Below are 21,875 nucleotides of genomic sequence, written 5' to 3'. Positions count from 1 at the left end.
TGTCAACACTTAGAATATCTGCTTAACCTGAAAAAGTATTTTCAAAACACCTTATAGTATTAAATCATGCACTGGTCTTTAAAGATGCATTTTCAGTATAAGGCAAGCCAGATGTGGTGCTGCACCATGAAGTTCCAGAATTTAGGAGCTGAGGCAGGAGAATTTTTAAAAGACAAAAGACAAAAGGCCTGTTTTGTGTGTGCATGTGTGTGTGTGTGTGTGTGTGTGTGTGCCTGTGCGCGTGCGTGTGTGTGTGTGTGTGTGTGTGTGTGTGTGTGTGTGTGTGTGTGTGTGTGTGTTGGAGGTGAAGGTCTGGTCTTTCTTGAAGGTAGCCAAGGGGTAAGAGCATCTGTGGGGACAAGACTTGGTCTTTCAAGATATTTAAGGTTGCTATTTAATAATAAAACATTTACCTGTCTTAAGTCTAAGTTACTTTGCAGTGGTAGCTGACCTGCCTATCCAAGTTCCTGCAGTCTCTGGCATTTAGCACCTCACCCTAAAACAGCAGGAGATTAAGTAAAGTAGCCTTTGTTCTTATCTCCTGAAGAACTAGGAGGCTCTAACTCCCAGCCCTAGTTAAAGTTGCAGGAAGAAAAAGGGATGCCATGAAAAGTGATTTTAATCTTTATTTTTAAGTTATTCTAGGTTTCCTCAGATTTCTAAAAAGGTTTCCTCCCCCCCACACACACACACCCTTTGACCTCAGCACTTACATATTTTTTAGAATTCATGATCACATGGTAAAAAATTCACCATGAGTTTACACATAAATTCAAATCATAAAGTGAATAAAAAGTTTACAACAGAGATGTTTACATGTGTGTCCATAAAGACTAGACATTTGTTATCTGTCACTAGCTCTACAGGCTCACGGAGAGTAAATGACCATAACTAAATTATCACTGAAGTTTTGTATAGAGAAACCCAGTCAATGTCTTATCTTCTGTCCTTGTTCTACAATAAATCGTTCGTACTCTCTTTATGACCTTGGGTTAATTGTTTTATAACCTCTTGGTATGTTCTAATTTGCAAACGCCTGCTTTCTATCTTAGAAACAATTAACTCATGACACTTGAAGACTGGCAGAGTTCTCAATGTAGTTCTAATATCAGAGAGGACTTAATAACAATCCTATTACAAAGGGCTTACTAATTACTAGTATAACTTTGAGAATTCTTATAGAATCATCAATAAGAATTAAGAAATCATCTATTTGTCTATATAGCATCACTACAAAACAGTTCATCTTCATTGTTCTGTGGAAATCTGCTCAAAAGGGTGGGCTAATTGTTATATATATTCAATAACAACAGGAAAAGCATATTAATAGCAGGAATCTGCCTTCAAATGTAATCTCATTGGCCTTGCCTAGAAGAGAAAAATCCATCATGGCTTACATCTTAGGAAGATCACCTACTCATTTTTAATTTCCCCAAGATGGTTTCTGGCATTTTGCTGTAACAGAATTTGAAAACAAAGTTTAATGAGTTGGTTTCAGCTCCTACACAGCAACTAGCCTTTAAGAAAGCAGCATTCTTGGGTGCTGGGGATATGGCTAAGAGGTCTGGCTGCTCTTGAACAGGACCCAGGGTTGATTCCCACTCCCAAATGATGGCTCACAGTCATCTGGATTCCGATTCTAGGTGATGCAATGTCCCCTTCTAACCTCCATAGGCACCAGGCACACACATGGTACACACACACACACACACACACACACACAGACAAAATGCCTATATAGATAAAAAATAAAACACGTTTTCTTTTTTTCAAATAAACTACCATTCTTCAAGACTGTAGAATCAGAGGATTAACCCACTGATAAGTTAAAATTGCTGTTAAAACACTTACCTGTATTCCAGTAGTATAGCTGTCTGTGTGAAGTGGAAGTTTCTTTAAAGTACCAACCAGAAAGAACACATGGGGGCCCAACTGACTTCTGTATAGAGGAGAACCAAGATCCAGTGTTCCTCTCTGCTCTTTGACTACGGGTGATGTGAGCAGGGCCTTGTACTCCTTTGGCCATGTGTTCCCTGCCATGATGGATTAGACCCTTTAACTCTGAACCAACATAAGCCCTTCCTCCCTTCAGTTACTTGTTCCAGTGTATTGCTTAGCACCCACAGTAAGGTAACTAATACCGTGGTCTAGGGTTTATTTGCAGGGGGCAACACTGTCTCTTTCTCAAAAGTAAACACTGTCTCTTTCATGCCAGTAAAGTGGGAAATAGAGCCTGAGACTGAACTTTGTAACTTTCTACTTGACATGTAAGCTTGGAACGTGTAGATGCTTGTCTTCAGTGATGTATACGGTTCCTGCCTTAGCGCTTAAGAGTTTACTCAGGCCGGGCGTGGTGGCGCACGCCGTTAATCCCAGCAGAGGCAGAGGCAGGCGGATTTCTGAGTTCAAGGCCAGCCTGGTCTACAGTATGAGTTCCAGAACAGCCAAGGCTACACAGAGAAACCCTGTCTCGAAAAAAAAAAAAAAAAAAAAAAGAGTTCACTCAGGATAATGGGGATTTTTGTGTTTGTTTGTTTATTTTTGTTTATTTTTTGCTTTTGGCTATAAAAGAAAATGATACCAGAAATAATGATGTAGCAGTTTTGTGTTTATAGAAATTCCAAATGGTGAGGAATGGTTTTTATTCTGTTTTTAAAAAAATAGCAATAATTCTGGTTATTTGGCTCCAGACCCATTTTCATCTCTTTAGATGTAAGCCCCTCCTCCCCAAACTAAAGTTTTGTTCCATGGGGACCTGCTTTGCTGGGGGACATTCGCAGGAGGAAATCTTGCATGCCCCTTCGCAGTTGTGCATTCTCAGCAACTTCCCTCAGGCTTCTGTGGAGTTTTTCCATCTCCTTCTGTTCACTCCTGACATCTACAGAGAAGCAGACAAAAATGCGCAGTCAATGCCTTCTCCAGAATCCCTCAGGATGAAACCCTCAGCAAGCCTAGAACAACCAGATAATCCTGTCCCCCTGTTTTGCAAATAACACAGTCAAGCCAGGGAGTTATCTGAGGATTTATCTCAGCTTGGTTTGTGGCAGAGGAGGCAGGGTGGGGTGGGAAGGTCACTCTTAAAATTAGCCTACCCCTTTAAAAGCCCTAGGAGGCTGGAGAGCTGGCTTAGTGGTTAAAAGGGCTGAAGGTGGATGTGAGCCACCACGCAGATGCTGGGAGTTGTACCCAGGTCCTCTGGGAAAGCAGTCAGTGCTCTTAACTGCTGAGCTACTTCTCCAGCCCCACTTTGATATCTTTACATTCAACCAGAGGTTACCATGAGAGTTGCCCTTCATTTAACAGTTTAGTAAAGCTGTTTACCTGCAAGCTCCTTGTAGAGTCCATCTCCCTGGGGTGCAGCAAGGGTTAGCATGGTAGTGATGCTGCCCTTGACCTTCTCGGTGATTCCATGCTACATGACAAGAACATCAGATCGGTTAGGATAAAGAACCTAAGGGAAAGTGAGTTATATCAGATGGACCTCACTCGAACCCTCAGCTGGAGATGACCCAGAATTGGATTGCCCAAGAATAAAGTCAGGTCTAAAGAGGAAGCACTTGAGAGTGTACTGATGACCCCAGAGGGTTTGTCAGCAGGACAGCAGGACAGGACAGCAGGACAGCAGGACAGCATTTCCACTGGCTCCCACTAGCCTCTGCAGCTCTTTTCCTGCCTGTGAGGATGTCTGGCAGGCTTTCTTCTGAAGGTTGGCCAACTGAATCTGGAGCTAAGAGATGCAGCATCATTATCCACAGTCCTCTACTGCATGAGTCCTGATTTGGTGTCTATCAGCAGTGTTCCAAGCAGCATACCTTGTTTGACAGGACTGATTCTTCTAACCTAAGGCCTGAGAAATGTCTCCTTGCTACTCTCAACCCTTTGAGCTCCTAGGACAAGTTCTTCCCTCTTCTGTTTCTTGTCTCCCGTGGCAAACACCAAGACACCTTTCTTCACTATAGTGTACTCTAGTTCTGAGCCAAGATCTCCTCGATTCCTGACCTTATACCTCACTCTCAATGCTGGAACAAGGGCCCCTACCTTGAGCAGTAAATTAAACTCAGTTGCCCTCAGCATCCTTGTCTGTAAGATCAGAGACTGGGAGAGCTGTAGCTCCTAAAACCACATGCAGTTACCTCATTACAGACTGGAGACAAGGCTGCAAGCCACCCAACTGATCAGTTTGTCAGACTGACTCATCAATTCAGTCAGGAGATAGTATCTTGCCCTTCAACTTGTAAGAACATCGTAAAGGAATCCACTTATTTTATTTTTAGTTAGTTAGTTAGTTAGTTAGTTAGCTAGCTAGCTAGCTAGCTAGCTTATAGAGGAAAGTGGTACATTGCCATGGCACACAGATGGAATCAGAAGACAACCTGTAGGAGTCAATTCTCTCCTTTTACTATGTAGGTCCTAGGGATTGAACTCAGGTCACCAGGCCTTGGCAGCAAGCGGCTCTACTTACTGAGCCATCTCATCAGCCCCTCTTCTCACATTGAATGTGCATAAAACAAAATTCCAGTCATTATGTAGAATAAAACATATTTAAATAATTAAAGGTTGACTAATATTCTTAATTTTGAAAAAGATCGGGGGATGGGAGCACATGATGATCTTACCCATTATTATCTATGTATATTTCTGTGATTTAAGCTACAGACTGTTGAGTTTCAAACCCTGGACAAATGGCTGAAGAGTACATACCAAAGTGGACCTGGATGCCAGATTCTCCCTGAATCCCTCAGTCCTCTACTGTACGAGTCTTGAGTTGGTACCGTGGCAATGCTCGAAGGGCCCTCCTGGCTGGCACACTTCTCCCCTACCCTAAATTCTTCAGCCCAGGGGCCAGGTTGCCCTTCCCCAAGCTTTCCTTCCCTATATAATCCCATTATTTTGCTTACCTGATCATTTCGTCTACTCTCCTTTGGGCCACCTTGTTGTTGTACCTGATTCTCCTCTTTCCTCTCTTCCCACCCTCTCCGCCTCCCCCCAGGGTCACGTCCACTCTGGACTCTCCCGATGTCCCTGTCTCTGACTATGCTCTCCCACAAATCTGTGATATACTTCCTAAACCACACTTAGGAGCAGCCATGTCCTTTCTTTTTTTCATTCACATGTGCACATGGCTAGTGTATTAGTCCCTTTTGGTTTCATTGAACACTTTATGATCCAATTCCTACATACTCAGTGGAGATTGGTTCTATGGAACTTGGTCAGTTTCCCACATGTGTTTCTGGACTGTGATACCATGTTAGCTGACTGGATTCAAACAGCTGCTAATAAGCAAGACAGCTCTCAGCTAGTCCATGGGAAGGAAGCTCCATGCTTTATACAACAGAGACTGGGGTTTCTAAACCTGAAGTGGGCGGGGTCAGGAAGAAACAGGATCCAATGTCTCACTCAGGGAGCTCAGTGAAGAGTTAGCCTGGTGCTTCCTCTGGTGGGCGGGGCAGAGATCAGCCAAACCTGAACAGTGACAGAAGCCTTGGGAGTCTCATATGGCCAGGGAGGGGCTAACTGGACTAAGATGAAGGTTTTCCATCACCTGGGAGGGAGAAGGTAGCAAGCTAAAAGACCTAAAACCAAGACAAAATTGCCCACCTACACTTAGGCCCAAGAGGACTTTTAGGAACCATTGCAGAAACAAGACTCAAACTTAAATCTGTGCCAGGTCCCACTACCCACCGACCTATGGTCATATTCTGACATTTGCTTATCAAAAATTGTATGGAGCTGAGCCATCTCCCATATATACCCCAATATAGCTTCAGATTATGCTACTGTTGGAGATGCTGGTATCATAAATCTCTCCGTATCTGCCTCTCAGTGCTGTGCCACCTCTTGACTCATTCCTTCTGCCTGGGTTTGTTTATGCATAGAAAGGATAAAACAACAGCGCCCACGTCACAGACTTGCTGGGGAATCATGTGTAAACACACGCAAACACACCCACCTACCTCTTACAGCCCCTGCTCTATGGATGGCTTTGCAGAGAGGAATGGCACAGGAAAGAGCAGAAGGTGACATATTTCTACAGCCCTGGGACATAGCTACCACCAGTGCTTGGTGGCAGGGAGGAAGGGATGTTGAGCCATGTGACCATATGCTAGGCCCGGTGCAGACGGCATCCAGCTCTACTTGGTCCAGCTGTCTACCATCTGTCCTGTGCTCCCCACTTCCCTTCCCCAGGGCTGGACCTTTCCCCCTCCCCCCGCAGATGTAGAATACCTTCAGCTGTCGAAACTGGTGCCACATCCTCTCTTGAGCCCTCTCAAACAACCCTTCAGCCACCTGCCGCTCCACCCCTCTCCTGATGACGTCCTTCATTCTCTCACATGCTTTCTTGCCAGTGATCTGAGCTGCCTCTGACGGGGGGGGGGGGAGGGGAAGGGGGCGGCAGAAATAATAGAGGATAGTCACAATCACATGATAGTCAGGACTTGGTCAGAAATCTATGGTATTAGAAGAAAAACCGGGCAAGCAAGCAAGCAGAAAAGCACATGTACATACATATACACCTATCATGTAAAATAATGCAACCCAAGACTTAGATTAACTATCATTCAGAAAACCTAAGGAGTGACTGAACCAAGCAGGTTACAAAAAAAAAAAATCAGTCTCTAACTCAAGAAGGGTCCTGAGGGTTGATCCCCCAGCATTTAAAGAAGCCACAGGTAAAATCTTCGTCCTAAACTATAGCCCAGGCAACATGTAGATAACGAGGTCCCTCCATTTCTTTCCCTGTGCCCTGCAGTCGTTTCAACGTGTAGGTTGAGAATGTCACCAGAAGTTGATTGTAGAGGTGGATTCTTATAAAGAAGGCAGCAGAGCAGGAAGCTAATAGAAAACAGGAGGGCTCCAGAAACCCAGGAAGAGGAGGCACCTCCCTGGGAGCCACCTTCATAGCAGGGCTTCAGGTCATTTTGGATGGAGCTGGTGACAGACTCATAGATCTTCCTTTTCCTTCGGAGGATGTGGCTCTCCAGGCCTCCCAGGATGGCGCTTATCTGAGAAAGCATGTTAACACACGGATTTGGGATGGATCCTCTGACAGAAGCACTCGGGTGTGCCTGTCTGTGCGCCACCCCATCCCCCTGCCTCACGTTAGGCTTGGCTGTTGTGATGACAAAGTATTGTTGACTTGACCAGCTCTAGAATAATGATGGAAAGAAACCTCGGGGCACATCTGTGAGGGATCATATCAATCAGACTAGCTGAGATACACAAATCACATATCAAACGTGGGTACTGCCACTCCACTGAGTGGAATCCCAGACGACACCAAAGAAAAGGAAGCGAGGTTAGCACCCATATTCAGCACCCACTGCTTCCTGGATGTAATGTGAGTAGCCACCTCGACAGCTTCCCCTCAGGGATAGACTGTACTCTCAAACTATGAGCCAAGATAAACCCTTCCTTCCTTAATTTGCTTTTGTCAGGATATGATGGGGGAGAGTAAGTCTTACAGCTGCTCACGTGTCACCTCCCAGCTGCCAGCTCCCCATGGGCAAGAACTCTAACCAGAGGATCGTCATTCCCTAAGGAGCCCCAATGTCCCTAGACCTTACAAACCCAGTAAGAGCATCCTAACTAGAGCACAGACCTAGGAAGCCCCTTTGAGAGACCAGGGTCACCAGGGTCACCAGCGTAATTTCTAGCCTAGACATGTGATTCCAGTTCGGCCTGGAAGAAAGTGAGTCACAGACAAGAGCCTGGAGTTGTCAACAATAGCAAACAACCTAAAATAATAATGATGTTAATAGTAATGGCAAAGGTGATGGTGATGGATGGTAGTGATGATGATGGTGGTGGTGGTGGTGGTGGTGATGATGATGATGCCATAGTAATGATAAAGGATGAATTCTTTAAGCTTCCCTCCTTTGGCTCCTTCATAAAATTGGCAGAAATGATGGAGAGGTAAATGGGATGCACATTTTTATACATTTAAGTATTCTGTGAATATTTTGGGGTCTGAGTCCACTTCACTGCCTTGGGTGCTCCTATTCATTGCTTCTCCATGGAACAAAGCTGGCCTCAGTGTCCTCTGCCACCATGGTGGCTTTAGGACCTCTTCTCCCATCCCTATCCCGCCATGACTCATCCTTCCTCTCCAATCGCTCTGAGGATCATACCTCCTGGATCAGGAAGCTTCTCTTGTATCCATCTTGTTTCCAGCCACTTCTAACCCCAACTTCTGCCATCCTCTCCTCCAGGGAATGCTTGAAAGCATCTATGTGCTGCATCAGAGCAGGGGCAGTGGGCTTCCCATCCCTATGGAAGAAGTGGCATAGCAGCTTAAGTGACCATGGTGGTGACAGTGCAGACAAGGCAAGCATGAGGCAGGCTGATATCCTCTATTGCTTTAAAGAGAAGCCAAAGCAAGATAGTTGTCGGATCTTCATAGTGTGCCAGACACTGCGCTGTTCAAGGTCTTTGGCCTCAAGGTCTAGGTGGTTGGTGTGATGGTGTCTCTGTCACAGATGAGAAAATTGGGGTGCAGAAGGGATAGCTGGAATGCAAGAGATCACACAACTAGTAAGAGGCGATGGCCAGGCTCGCCTCAAAATTCACCGTCAATAGCCAGTGTATGCATCAGGGAGGGTAGGACTTGAGCCTTCAGGGTGGGCGAGGAGATGAAAAGGAGTGAAAAGAAGAGGCTATCCCCTTCAGAATATCTGAGAAGGGGGAATCAGGGGCTACAGAGAAGAGAGCCGGGGCTTTGAATCCTTGAGGAGTTTTTTTAAAGATCTGGTGACCCTGGGAAAGTCTCTCATAGTTCTTCATGGTCTGCTTGTTCATATGTAAAAGACCAAAGCTGCTCTGTAGCACGCAGGAAGCATTTGACGATGCAAACACATGCCTGTTAGCACAGCAGAGGTAGGTTGAACTGAATGCTGTTCCATGTCTCTGTGACAGGGTGGGGTAGGAGATGATATGGCATGACTGAACATTTAAAGACTGGTAGGGACAGAGACAGGACGCTTGGGGACAGGCTGCTGTACTTCAGGTCTGGAGAGCATCTTTCTGCTGATGGAGGGAAGAGCTAAAGGTCTGGGAATGCACAGGCATGGGGAAGGGACCCTGCCCACAACTCGTTCATGAGCACGCACACACCAGAATCAGACAGCATCCTCCTGGGGGCACGTTTTTCTTTTCACACTCAGGGAAAGTTCTGAAAACCTTGTGTTTATTTTATTCCACAGTCTCCAATCAAAATACCCTGTCTCAGGGCTCAGATCCCTAAGAAAACGAATCCCCTGCTGCACGGAGGAGATATTTGAAAAATAATGGCAATCATAATATTAGTCTGGAAGGAACCTCTCCATGTGTACCCCAGGTCACCATGGGAAATTTTTAAGTAAACCAAACCAAGATGGCTTTTGTGTTTTGCCAGAAGCTAAGCTTTCCATCTCAAATAACCAGCTACTCTTTACACTTCCAGAGCCAAAAAAATAAATTCCTAAATCTGAGACTCTGGCTTGATGTCCCGCAGATGTGTATTAATGAGAGATCAAGATGAAAGATTCTTTACCTAAAAATGCCTCCGAATACAGGGTCGATCTGGTCATAGATAGGCTGAGACAGGGCTTCGTTCAGGTCAATTCTGGCCAGAGTTCTGGAGGCATAGACCCCATTTTTCAGGCAAACTGCTTTCAGGGTCTGGTGAAAACCTTGGTTTCCTCTGCTCCTCTAGACAATTAAACAATGAATTAGCAAGTCAGTGGGAATTAACTAGAAAGGCATAGGGTTGAGTTCTCATCGTCATGGGTCAAAGGTTATTCATTACTAAGAATTATGGGGTGGAAATAGGGACACCTTGGTCTTTAAACATGTCCTTAAGTCATTGACTGATCATGAATACATCTCTAGGTTGACTGAAAGCTCCTGCTTGGGCTTCCAAAGGGTCTCAGGCTCATGTCAATCACAAACTCTGTGATGAGTAATACTGACCATCGATTGGATAGAATCTGGAATCACTAAGGATATAAAACCCTGGGCATGCTTAATATAAGTCTAGATTGAGTTAACTGAGGTGGGAAGGACAGCACTAAATGTGGATGACATCATTCTGTCAACTGTGGTCCCAGAAGGAACACAAGGGAGAGGGCAAGCAAGGTGCCACATCCCCCACCCCTCTCTGCTTGGCTGCAGACTCAATGTGACCAGCTGCCTCACACTCCTGCAGCCACGCCTCCCCTACCACAATGGGCTATACCCTCAAATTGTCAGCCAAAGGGAGCCCTTCCTTCCTTACATTACCTAGTATTTTGTCACCAATACATTAATTCATCTTTCCAGAGAACTTGGATTTGCAGTCTCCTTCCCTGCCAGCCTCTAATGTGCCAGCCTCTAATGTTAGCCTCTAATTTGCTTGTTGAGCTCAGTCCCGGCATCTCACCCATCTTTATGTCTGCATCTTATAGTGATTCAAATAGTGATTGACAGCTATTTGTTTAATGAGAGATTATGGCACAAATGGAAAAGAAAATGAACTGCCGACTCACTGTAAGTATATGTCTTGAAATCCCCAAGGATGAGTACAAATTTTGTTGACTATTTAATGAAATACAATTGAATTTGTGTATCTTTGGTATTTTCCCCAGGTTACCAAAAGGCCAGACATCAGAGGAAGAAATATTTAGTATGTGGTTAGAGCTATAAGAAATACTAACCAATTTTATCTACATAATGATTAATAACAGACAATAAAAGTGTGTTTGCTTAAAGTTCAGTAGAGGACAGCACGAGCTTTAAACAATGATTTATTTTGAGAGAATAGCTACACAGTATGATATAATATATGGTATTATATGGTATAATATCAAATACATTCCAAAAGTGTTTCCTTAAGCATGTGCCATTCTTTGCATGTGCAGAGTCCTAACAGACTCACTTGTTTCAACACCTGGTTTCCAGCAGGAGTGCTGTCTGAGGAGGTTGGACAGCCTCTCGGACATGTAGCTGAGCTAACAAAAGTGGATCACTCCAAAGTGATATCTGCTTCTGGTTCCTGATCCATCAAGGTGTGAAAAAGGCATGCTGAAAACTTCCGCCACCATCATTAAAAGAGAAATGCTAGGGCTGGTGAGATGGCTCAGTGGGTAAGAGCTCCCGACTGCTCTTCCCAAGGTCCAGAGTTCAAGTACCAGCAACCACATGGTGGCTCACAACCATCCGTAACAAGATCTGACTCCCTCTTCTGGAGTGTCTGAAGACAGCTACAGTGTACTTACGTATAATAAACAAATAAATCTTTAAAAAAAAAAAAAGAGAGAAATGCTAGCTCTATGCCTTCCTTCTGTTTCAGACTGTGCCCTCTAAACTGTGAGCCAAGACAAGCCTCTTCTCCATTAACTTGCTTCAAGACCACAGGAAAGATAATGCATGGAGTAACTCACAGAGTTTCAGAATAACTCACTTTAGTAATGCCCTTAGTTTTAGACCTTTGGGTTATTTCACCGGGTTAAATAAGAGACAGTGATGGTGTGTGTCTGCCCTAGTTTCTGACCACAAAGGAACATTGTCTATCAGCTTGGTGCACTTCACAGAAAAATAAGTCACTGAAGGGCTGATGGAGGGGGCTGTGGTGGGGTGGACTGTTGCTGAGGTCTACAGATGGCTGGCAACCTCCTCTTTCACAAGCAATCTGTCTCAAGGAGGTGCCTCTTCTGTGTGACTTTATCTGCTAGCACTACTTGGTCAGTCACCTTTTATGATCTGGCTTATTCTACAAAGAAATAGGAATCCTAACTAGGAAACAGAATGCCTGAGTGCAGCGAAGCAGAGGACTGAAAACAAAAATAAACACCTATCACCTCTCCTTTGAGGATGGTTTGGCTGCCACTTCTGGTCCAGGGCTTTTCCTGGGGCTAGTCAGGTTTGATTGGTGTTAGAGTTCTCTGAATGAGGCAGGAGGATATGTTTCCAAGGGTCCTAGCTGGCACAGTATGCTGGCTTTTCACCACAGCTGGGTGATGGAAGTCCAGGGTTACAAGTTGGCAGTGTTTGCTGAGGCCTCTTCACATAGGATGCTCACGGCCCTGCCACACATGTTTCATTTTTAATGTCCCAACATTCAAAGTCATTTTTAAAACAGTTACAATATATTATCTGAGCCTTTCATCTCATTCTGCCATGTGGATAGGTCACCACCACTCCTTAAGCTAATGGGCTAATTCATTAGTTATATTGTGGCCCCTCCAAAGCCTAGGTGTTAAAGTCCTAATAACCAATGTTACTATATTCAGAGATGAGTTATCTAAGGAGACCATTAAGGCTAAGAGAGGTCACAAAAGTGGAGCTCAAAGTCAATAGGATGGGTGTCCTTATGAGATAGACACTAGGAGTACATCACACACATACACACACACACACACACACACACACACATACACACACACACACAGAGGGAGGGAGGGAGGGAGAGAGAGAGAGAGAGAGAGAGAGAGAGAGAGAGAGAGAGAGAGAGAGAAGAGAGAGAGAGAGAGAGAGAGAGAGAGAGAGAGAGAGAGAGAGAGAACACTATGAACAAGCCATTGTCTCCAGGAAACACTGCCAACATCTGACCCTGAACTTCGAGCTTCCTGAACTGTGCCTGTTGCTCAAGTCATCCCCCATGCCTGTGACATCCCATCACGGCTGCCTGAGCGATATGAATCTTACAGAATTCCGCCTGTACTTACAGCTCCATCTTTGAGAAACCCCATACAACTGGTTGAGATGTACAACTATTTGCACCAAGCAAAGAGCCTGCAAGGTGTTGCTCCCTCTTCCCAAGAGAACTGATAACGGCATCAGTGCTAGGACATGTTCGGGCCGGACAGGTAGCACCCCTAATTCTACAGAAGAGACGAGTACTGTAAACAGGCTTGGAGTACTGAATGGTTTGTGCCCTGCTCAGGGTGTGCAGTGGAACTGACTCTCAAACTATGAGACTAAAACCCTGAAGCCCAGCCCTGCCTCTGCTGAACTGCAGACCTCCCTTGCCACAAAAGCCACAGGCGAACTCTCAGAAATACAGGAGACTTCCTAAACAGAACTTTCACTCTTCCCCACTATCTTTTTTTTGCTTGGTTGGTTGGCTGGTTGGTTGGTTGGTTGGCTGGTTGGTTGGTTGGCTGGTTGGTTGGTTGGTTGGCTGGTTGGTTGGTTGGTTGGCTGGTTGGTTGGTTGGCTGGTTGGTTGGTTGGTTGGCTGGTTGGTTGGTTGGTTGGTTGGTTGGTTGGTTGGCTGGTTGGTTGGTTGGTTGGTTGGTTGGTTGGTTGGTTGGTTGGTTGCTTGGTTGGTTGGTTGGCTGGTTGGTTGGTTGGTTGGTTGGTTGGTTGGTTGGTTGGTTGGTTGGTTGGCTGGTTGGTTGGTTGGTTGGTTGGTTGATTAACTCATTGATTTTGATTTGGGGTTTTGGAGACAGAGCTTCATTCTCTCTAATCCCCCCCCCCGATTACTTGGGAACTTACAACATAGCCCAGGCTAGCCTAAAACTCACAGTTATCTTCCAGAGTGGTAAGGTTATAGATGTAAGCAACCATGCCGAGCTTTCTTCAAGCTCTTTCTAGAAAAGCGAGGAGGTCGTGTAAGAGGCATTTGGAGATCACACTGCAGAGCACAGGCATTCCCTGGGGGCAAGGCTACTCACCACCAGGCATGCCCCGAGGATGCGGCGGTAGGAAGTTCTGGCCACCTGGACGCCTGTCTGCAGGGGCTGTTCCATTCGAGCAAAGCACTGCTCAATGGCCTTCTCCAACAGCTCCATCTTCTCCTCTACAAATTGTCGCAGGCCACCCGTGTTCAGCTGTTCAGTCTAGGGACAAAGTCACAGGAGCATCAGATTCCTAAACTCTGCTTCCATGGGACCCCTTCCCCAGCACAAGTCCAGCCTGCAAGTCACCCACAGTAGATGGATCCTTATTATTCCCAGAAGGCACCCTCAGTGCATGGACCTCCTTGGATTTCTTAGTATAGGAAACAGAACATCAACAACAACAAAAATGCCTGTTGCGACTTATTTGGGGTGTAACATCCAGCAGGCTATTTGAGGAAGTAAGGCTTAATAATTGTCTAAACTCTAGTTTCTCCTCATACCACAGAAATCTTTCATCTGTTACCAAATAGTAATTCAGTTATTATGAGAACAATGCTTCCAGGGCACAGGAGTAGGATAGAGACAAGACAGGGCATGGGGGTGAATGTGACCATGATACGTGTATGAAAAATCATAATGAAACAGCATCTATAGTTAAACGTAACAGTGTTTTAAAAGAAAACACATTTTCTCAATGCCATCTGGACTGACAAACATTTAATGGTCTTTGATGTCACACAAAGCAGTTGTTGAGGGTCGTGTTTCTCAGACTTCAATGTGCCTTCAATCTTAAAATCTGAAGGGCTAAAATTCTGCGTTCCTACTTAGCCTCCAAGTAAGGTGATCCTCAGACCTTCCACCAGCTTTGAACAGCAGAGCTGTAAGATCACACAGAGAAGGCCATGCTTCTGTTTTCTCAGAAGAATGCTGCAGAGTGAGGAGGAAGAGCATGCCCAAGACATGCATTGCATGGCCATGTTTTATACAGCAATGGACTGCATAGGTGGTGCTAGGGACCTCCTAACAGGATGATAATGACAGGGCCTAGCTGTGGGGAGCTGTCCATGTGTGTTCACAAAGAGACATACTGCAAGGTTCACATGACAACAAGGCTGGTAAGGATGCATGTTCTGAGAACAAATCCCTGCTATCACATGTTAGATGTAAAGAACAGTAAGGGGGAAGCGGGGACTTTGCATGGGAGTCCAGGGCTCCTTCGACATTGAAATGTCATGACCAACTTCCTATTGATCCCGAAATTAATTACTTCATTTAAAATTACCAACCACCCCCATAAAATCCAAACATGTGGTTAGAAATACAATCTTGAAAAGAATAAAGGTTGGTTTCTTTCTTTCTTACTCAGGAATCCAAAGGCACGGACAGAACTCTTGTCTTCCAACTTTCCATCAAAGAACTGAGACTGATATCAGAGGCCAAGGAATTTTGAGGAAAGCTGCTGTGATTCCTTCAGACCTCCCCCAGGGACAGGCTCCTCAGCCTCTGCTCCTGGGTCTCACAAGGCTTAGGTTTGGAGGTAAGGATAAGCCAAGGGGCTGCACCTCAGAGTGGGCAAAGAACAGCAAACAGGGATGGGACGCTTCCCAAAATACCTTGTCCTTGTGTCTGTAAAACAAACCACCCACCCACAGCATCACTTTTGATTCATTTTCCACGAGCACTTCCAAAAGCAATCTCGTGTTGGGCAAAAAGGCAGATTTCACCCCGCAGAACTTTTTCAGGAAACTGGAAGGTCAACCCCTCCTTCCCCAGCCGTCTCAGAGGACACCGGGCGAATCAGAAAAGAAAAAGATTCTCAGCGGCCAGGAGTTTTGCTGTGTTTTGTCTCATGCAGGGAACCCAAAACAAAGTCTAAGAAACGTGGCAAAGAAACAAATGCAGCCGCGTTCAAACCCCTTTACAGGGTCATTCGCGCCAGTCATTGGCCAACTTGCTGCCCCGTTTATTTACACATTGACGTTGGCTTTCCTGTCTCGGCCATCTTGCCACCTGCCAGGCACATCCCTGCCTTACTTTCCCCAGGCCCACACTATCTTCAGAACCTTTTCCAAGAGCCTACTGAGCCCCTCCCTTTCCCAGTACAATAAGAAGTCAGGCGACTTAATCCTATAGACCCGATGGACAAACCCGAGTGTGGAAATAGGCAAGGTCAACTGCGTGAGAAAAGCAAATGCTGGCTACTCAGAACTATTATTGATTGAACCCTTCTCCCTGTGTGCTTAGCTAAAGATTCATAACTGGCTTTCTCTGGCTGGTAAAGGTGAGGGAAGTTAGTCATCAAACCCTGGCCACTCGAAACTGCTATAGAAGTCCAACGTTCCTGGATTGTTACTAGAAATAGCTGTCTGACCGGCTGCTCGAGTCTTCAGACTTGGAGGCAGAAGGCTGGCTTCCTGGGCTGGGTATGGTGGTAGGGGTCTGCTGTGTTTACAACTTACAGTAGGGTGTGAATCTGGGTTCTGTTGTCTTATGTCTGAATAATCAGTCTCTTAGAAAGAAACAGCACAGTTAGTGATTGGATGTAGGGACCTATTTTTCTCCCTATGTCTCCAAGTTTCTATTTTGACAGTTAGCTCTCCACCGTTGGGGTGAGGAGAGTCATCTTATTAAAGAGAAACCTGTCCATTTCTGTGACAAAACATAATTTCAGGTGGGCATTCCAAAGGTCTGCATTCTAGACTGGGAAGACAAATGTTTAAATTTGTCATTTAATGCCAAATTTGTCATTTGCCAAAATGCCTCCTCTCCAGTCCCCTTCCCTTCATGGTATTAACTACATTTCCTGCTATGTTCAAATGTGCAATGTTCCCCCACAGGCTCGTGTGTATGAACTACTCATCCCCACCTGGTGGCGCTGATTGTGGAGGCTGTGGAATCTCTTGGACATGGGGCATAGGTGATATACACAGGACCCTAGGGCAGCAGAAGTGGACCTTAAGAGTTATAGGACAAGCTGGGCATGGTGGTGCACACCTTTAATCCCAGCACTTGGGAGGCAGAGGCAGGCAGATTTCTGGGTTCGAGGCCAGTCTGGTCTACAAAGTGAGTTCCAGGACAGCCAGGGCTACACAGAGAAACCCCATCTCGAAAAAACCAAAAACCAAAAAATAAAAATAAAAATAAAGATAAAGATAAAAATAAAAATAAAAATAAAAATAAATAGGACAGCTTCCCATCTACTCAAAGGTCCCTGTTACCTATTTGACCCCCCAAATATGAGCAAGCTGAGCTGCAAGTAGGCCCCCCACCATGGAGACTGTATGCCCTGAACTGGGAGCCAGAATAAACCTTCCTGCCTTAAGTTTTTTGTTGTTTTCCCTGCTGGGTATTCTGTAACAGCAACAGGAAAGTAATTAATACAGACTGAGATTCTGAGAGCCAGTTAATGTTTGCACAGCATGGCACTAACATAGATGTCCTGGATGAGTTAGATGAAACACAGACATCCAGGGGGCAAAGAGTCAGCACAAAATGGCTGCTACCCAGATGTCTGGTGACCCTAAAACATATATAATTGGTTATATAATTATTGGGGGCAGAATTTCTCTTCTGTGTGGCTCTATATGAATATGACCTTGAGATCAGAATCCCAAATCTTTGTCGTCGTCAGCCTGTGTTTGTCAGATGGCCTACCTCCATGTGGTCTGAGCCAGTCTACCCATGTGTCTGTGCCCACCTTTATGGGACCCTTATGTGCCTGCGTGTGCCAGGGTACCTACCTAGCAACCCTCATCTGGAGTGGATCAGTAGCCGTTATCTGCCTTTGTGTCCTCACAACCTTTCTAACCTCCTAAGTCCCCCTTCCTTTCCTTGCTTTGGAACACAGACTTCACAGTGTACCACGACACAAAGTGGGCAGATGAAGGCATCTGTTAGACTGTAAGGACCATCTCCAAGACAATAAAGGCTTGTCTGTCGCCCACTAGATTGTCTATAAGCCACCATCTTGTTCAAGACTCAGGAGAAATGCCAAATGTCCAAGTATTGTCACGTTTAGCTTTCCATCCATCCGTCCAGGTAAAGCAATCTTCCTTTCTCTTTTACCTAAATGTTACGGTTTTTCATCTTTTTGTTGCCATTTTCTCCTCCTAGACTCTAAAGGCTTTATCTCTTCCTTTGACAGAAGAAGAGAAAAATATATCCTAAGTTAATTTCCTGGTGTGGCAAAGGGGGGATGCCCTACTATTTCAGTTTGTCATCATTTCCTGTGATAAACATCGTAACCAATTAGGGAAGGAAAAGGTTTATGTGAAAGGTTTCAGTCCATCATCGAGGGAAGCCGAGGCAGGGATTCAAGGCAGGAACAGCAGCAGAGACCTTGGAGGAATGTGACCTTCTGGCTTGCTCCATCTGGCTTACACTGCTGTCTTGCTTATAGAGTCTAGGCTCACCTGCCCAGGGACGGAAATGCCCATAGCAGGCTAGTACTCCCCTATATCAAGATGTCCCCCACCAGACATGCCAACCGGCAATCTGACGAAGGCACATCCACGGTTGAGGTTTCCTCTTCATAGGTATGTCAAAACTGAGCTAATTATAACACCTGCCCAGGAAGAATATAAGGCAACCCTGGGGCCTTCCTAACTTACTCTTCCTCAGGCAGAGGGAGGGACAACCCTGGGGTCTTCCTAACTTACACCCCGCTCAGGCAGAGTGGGAGACAACCCTGGGGCCTTCCTAACTTACTCTTGCTCAGGCAGAGTGAGAGACAACCCTGGGGCCTTCCTTACCAGCAGGTTTTCCTCCGAGTTGAACGTGTCTGTGAGAAGCAGCAGGCCAAAGGCTTCAGTGACGTACTTGGTCACCACCCTCCTCTTCTTGTCCAAGATCCTTTTCCTAATATATTCTCTTAACTTGGGGATCTCTGGAATTCAAACCCAGCACAAATAATATCGAAACATTTGTGACAATAGAATTCATTAAGGTAGTCAGTGAAGCAGTTCCCCTGAATTGGGCAACTTGTACTTTGCTCCTTCAGTGCCATTCATTCACCCGTATGCCCATCTGTTAAGACCTGTGCAGCCATAGTCCCTGTTAGCCTTAGGCTAAAACCCAACTTAAACCCTCATCTAGTTACCAAGAGCGCTCAGATGCACACGGGCCTCAAGATTCTCAGCTTTCCTTTGTGCTCAGGGCCAAGACACTCTCAGTCTGGTTTTCCCTTTCATCTTTGCACATGGGGGATTATTGGCTCCTCATTTAGACTCAAAATTATGCAGAGAAAAGAACCATGGCCTTCTATTTTCTCCGCCTCCCAGACACACATGTGATACACATCTGTTAAGGATGCCTGATGCCTATAGCTGGGGCACTGAAGAATCACAAGCCACAACACCAAGGAAATGACAACCCAGTGCCTTGACTCTTACTAACTCTGGTAAAATTTGGATACGAGAAAATTTTTGGTCTCAGACACAATGCAAAGAGGAAAAGAGTGATTATATGCACACACACATACACGCAGCACACAATACATGCTCATGGGTATAAACACTGTAGATAAGTGGGAATAAACTGCTATGAAAGAAAATTTCTAGAGCAGGGTGCTTAGCGCGCCAAGCCTATTCTTTCAAATGTTAGTGGATGAGGTTTAAAAAATAGAAATTACCACTTTCTTCCTCAGTAAGGAGGGCCCGCTGCCAGTACTCGTGTGCACTGACCGTGTACACCAGATCCGAGGCTTCCAGAACCTTGGAGTCCGCTGGCAGTTTTCTCTGCAGCAGGGGAGACACGTAGAGAGCAGAGTAGGTCAAGTGTAGGGAAAGAAGCACCCCAGAAGCCCCAAGGGATCTCTCAGCAAACTCACTGAGTGCCTCAGGGAACAGATACGAAGTGAGCGATATGAAGTGTATGTGTTTATGTACACATGCGCGCGTGCGCGCGCAAACACATGCCTGTCAAGGTCAGGGGTTGAAGTTAAATATTTTCCTTACTTTCCCCATTGTTATGATTACGATTAGGATTAGGATTACGATTATGATTGCTATCGTACGGTCACAGTTTGAACCCGAAGCGCACAGATTTGAGTATAGTGGTTGCTAGCATGCCTCAGGTCAGGATTTCAGGCACCCACTATCACTCTCAGCTTTTTATGTGGGTGCTGGGGGATCTGAAGCCAGGACCTCCTATTTGCATAGTAAGGACTTTACCAAAGTAAACCACTTCCCCAGTCAAAATTATTTCTATTGTTAAGTATTGCCAGCTGTCCACTATTAGCAAGGTCACAAAGAAACTGATATCTGGACAATAGTCTCTTAACTGTGAAATTAAATTTTCAATTGTAGCAGGAAACGCATAACAAAAACTACTCAAATGTAAGCACGCAGAAGAGGATCCTGTTTAGGAAAATGAATGTTCATAAGTAACGTGGGATTGGGGGTGGGGCTCAGCAGTGGAGTGTGGCTTAGCATGTGTGAGGCCCTGGGCAAAAACCCAGAACCAAACCCTGAAAGCGCAAAAGTATGCATTGTTGGCAGTGGTCACTGGAACCACCAGATTCCCGCTCCTGAGCGCTGGCTGTCATGTGCCTTTCCCCCCTCTGCCTGAGTGGCATAGACAGATGCACTGAGGATGCTGGGGGTGCTCAGAGCACCCCCACAGAGTACGTAGTGCAAATGAGAAGGGGGAGGTGCTACTGTTTTGTTTTGTTTTGTTCTAAAAAACTGGTTTTAAAACATTTTCCAGCACAAAGCCAGGCAAAGAAATGTCCTATAAAAACCAAAGTTTCCTCATGTCCTATAAAAGTTAAAGCTTTTTTTTTTAAAACAGCTTTTTTTTTTTTTTTTTTTACAAATTCTTTGAGAATTTCACTCCGTTTGTGATGATCATATATACCCACAGCTCCTAACTCCTCCCAGACCCACAAAAGTTCCTTGCTGAATAATCGTACTCATTTTTAACATGGAATAATTTATTTTTAATGCTGAGATATGTCCCTATTAGCTATATTCTCTAGGATTTTATCATGAAGAGATGTTGGATTTTGTTAAAGAATTTTTCTGTGTCGGATGAGGTGGCCACGTGGTATTTGTCCTTGAGTCTCTTACGTGATAAACTACAATATTGATTCACATATGTGAAACCATCCCTGCGTCTCAGGGATGCAGGGACTTTCTTTGGTGGCTGTTTTTTTTTTTAATGTGTTCTTGAAGGCGGTTTGTAAGAATTTTACTGGTTCAGCCTTAATTAGTTTGAATGCCTTTAAGCAGATTATGTTCTCATTTATCACACAAAAAAGGCTTTTTTGTTTACAAAAGAGCCTGGAGACTTAAAACCAAAGTCTAAATTTAATATCAGATTCTCTGAAGTGATGGTTTTAGGAGGTAGGATTATTGTGACGTGATTAAGTTCTGAGGGTGGAGTCCTTATGAATAGGATTAATACACTTAAAGAAAATATTCCAGACAGCACGCCCCCTTTCCATCGCATGTGGATGCAGGGAGAAAATGGCCATCACACTATGAACCAGGAAGTGCACATTCCCAGACACCACATGTCCATCCCATTGGCCTTGGCCTTCCCAGCCTCCAGGCCTGTGAGAAACACACGTGTGTCCGTTGTTTCTAATGGTGTTCTCACCATAGCATCCCAGTTAGACCAAGGTGTAAGTCTCAGAAGGGTTAGAGTGAGGAAGAGAAGAACTGACCATCTCACAAAGTATCCAGTCTCCTCTTTCCCTCTGGTATTTAGGAAAGTGAGAATGGAGATTTTTAATCCCAGCACTTGGGAGGCAGAGGCAGGTAGATGTCCATGAGTGGCCTTCAAATCAAATTCCAAGACAGCCAGGGCTACACAGGGGAACCTTGTCTCAAAACAAAAGCAAACAACAAAACAGGAGGAAAATTATACACACTCACAATAGTGTGTGTGTGTGTGTGTGTGTGTGAGAGAGAGAGAGAGAGAGAGAGAGAGAGAGAGAGAGAACCCAGAATCTCGCCTCTCTTCTTCTCTTGACAGCCAAGTTTGAACAAAGAACTGCTATGATGCCTCACAATCTTGCTTCTCACAATTTCTTCCCACTGAAGAAAGCTACAGGCGGAGATCCTCTAACCTGTCCCCAGCATCCTCTCTCTCTGTCTCTCTCTCTCTCTGTCTCTCTGTCTCTCTGTCTCTGTCTCTGTCTCTGTCTCTGTCTCTCTCTGTCTCTGTCTCTCTCTGTCTCTGTCTCTCTCTCTCTCTCTCTCTCTCCTTCCTTCCTTCCTTCCTTCCTTCCTTTCTTTTTTTTTTTTTTAAAGATGTATTTATTTATTATATGTAAGTACACTGTAGCTGTCTT

General features: G+C 45.1%; 1 protein-coding gene across 1 annotated transcript in view; it reads right to left on the bottom strand.

The window, feature by feature from the left end:
* Window positions 1-2,610: 2,610 nt before the first annotated feature.
* Window positions 2,611-21,875, bottom strand: part of Nuggc (nuclear GTPase, germinal center associated) — a 37,579-nt gene continuing 18,314 nt past the window's right edge. The window contains exons 11-19 of the mRNA XM_021204139.1: window positions 19,209-19,314; window positions 18,331-18,464; window positions 13,634-13,798; window positions 9,530-9,687; window positions 8,130-8,268; window positions 6,896-7,004; window positions 6,226-6,362; window positions 3,322-3,412; window positions 2,611-2,878 (exon numbers count right to left, since the gene is read on the bottom strand). Of these exons, the coding sequence (XP_021059798.1) occupies window positions 2,733-2,878; window positions 3,322-3,412; window positions 6,226-6,362; window positions 6,896-7,004; window positions 8,130-8,268; window positions 9,530-9,687; window positions 13,634-13,798; window positions 18,331-18,464; window positions 19,209-19,314 (1,185 nt within the window). The 3' untranslated portion in view covers window positions 2,611-2,732. The remainder of the gene's footprint in view (window positions 2,879-3,321; window positions 3,413-6,225; window positions 6,363-6,895; window positions 7,005-8,129; window positions 8,269-9,529; window positions 9,688-13,633; window positions 13,799-18,330; window positions 18,465-19,208; window positions 19,315-21,875) is intronic.

The sequence above is a fragment of the Mus pahari genome, chromosome 8 (assembly GCF_900095145.1).
Source record: "Mus pahari chromosome 8, PAHARI_EIJ_v1.1, whole genome shotgun sequence".
NCBI classification, from domain to species: domain Eukaryota; kingdom Metazoa; phylum Chordata; class Mammalia; order Rodentia; family Muridae; genus Mus; species Mus pahari.
This window is presented reverse-complemented; position numbering and strand designations above follow the sequence as displayed.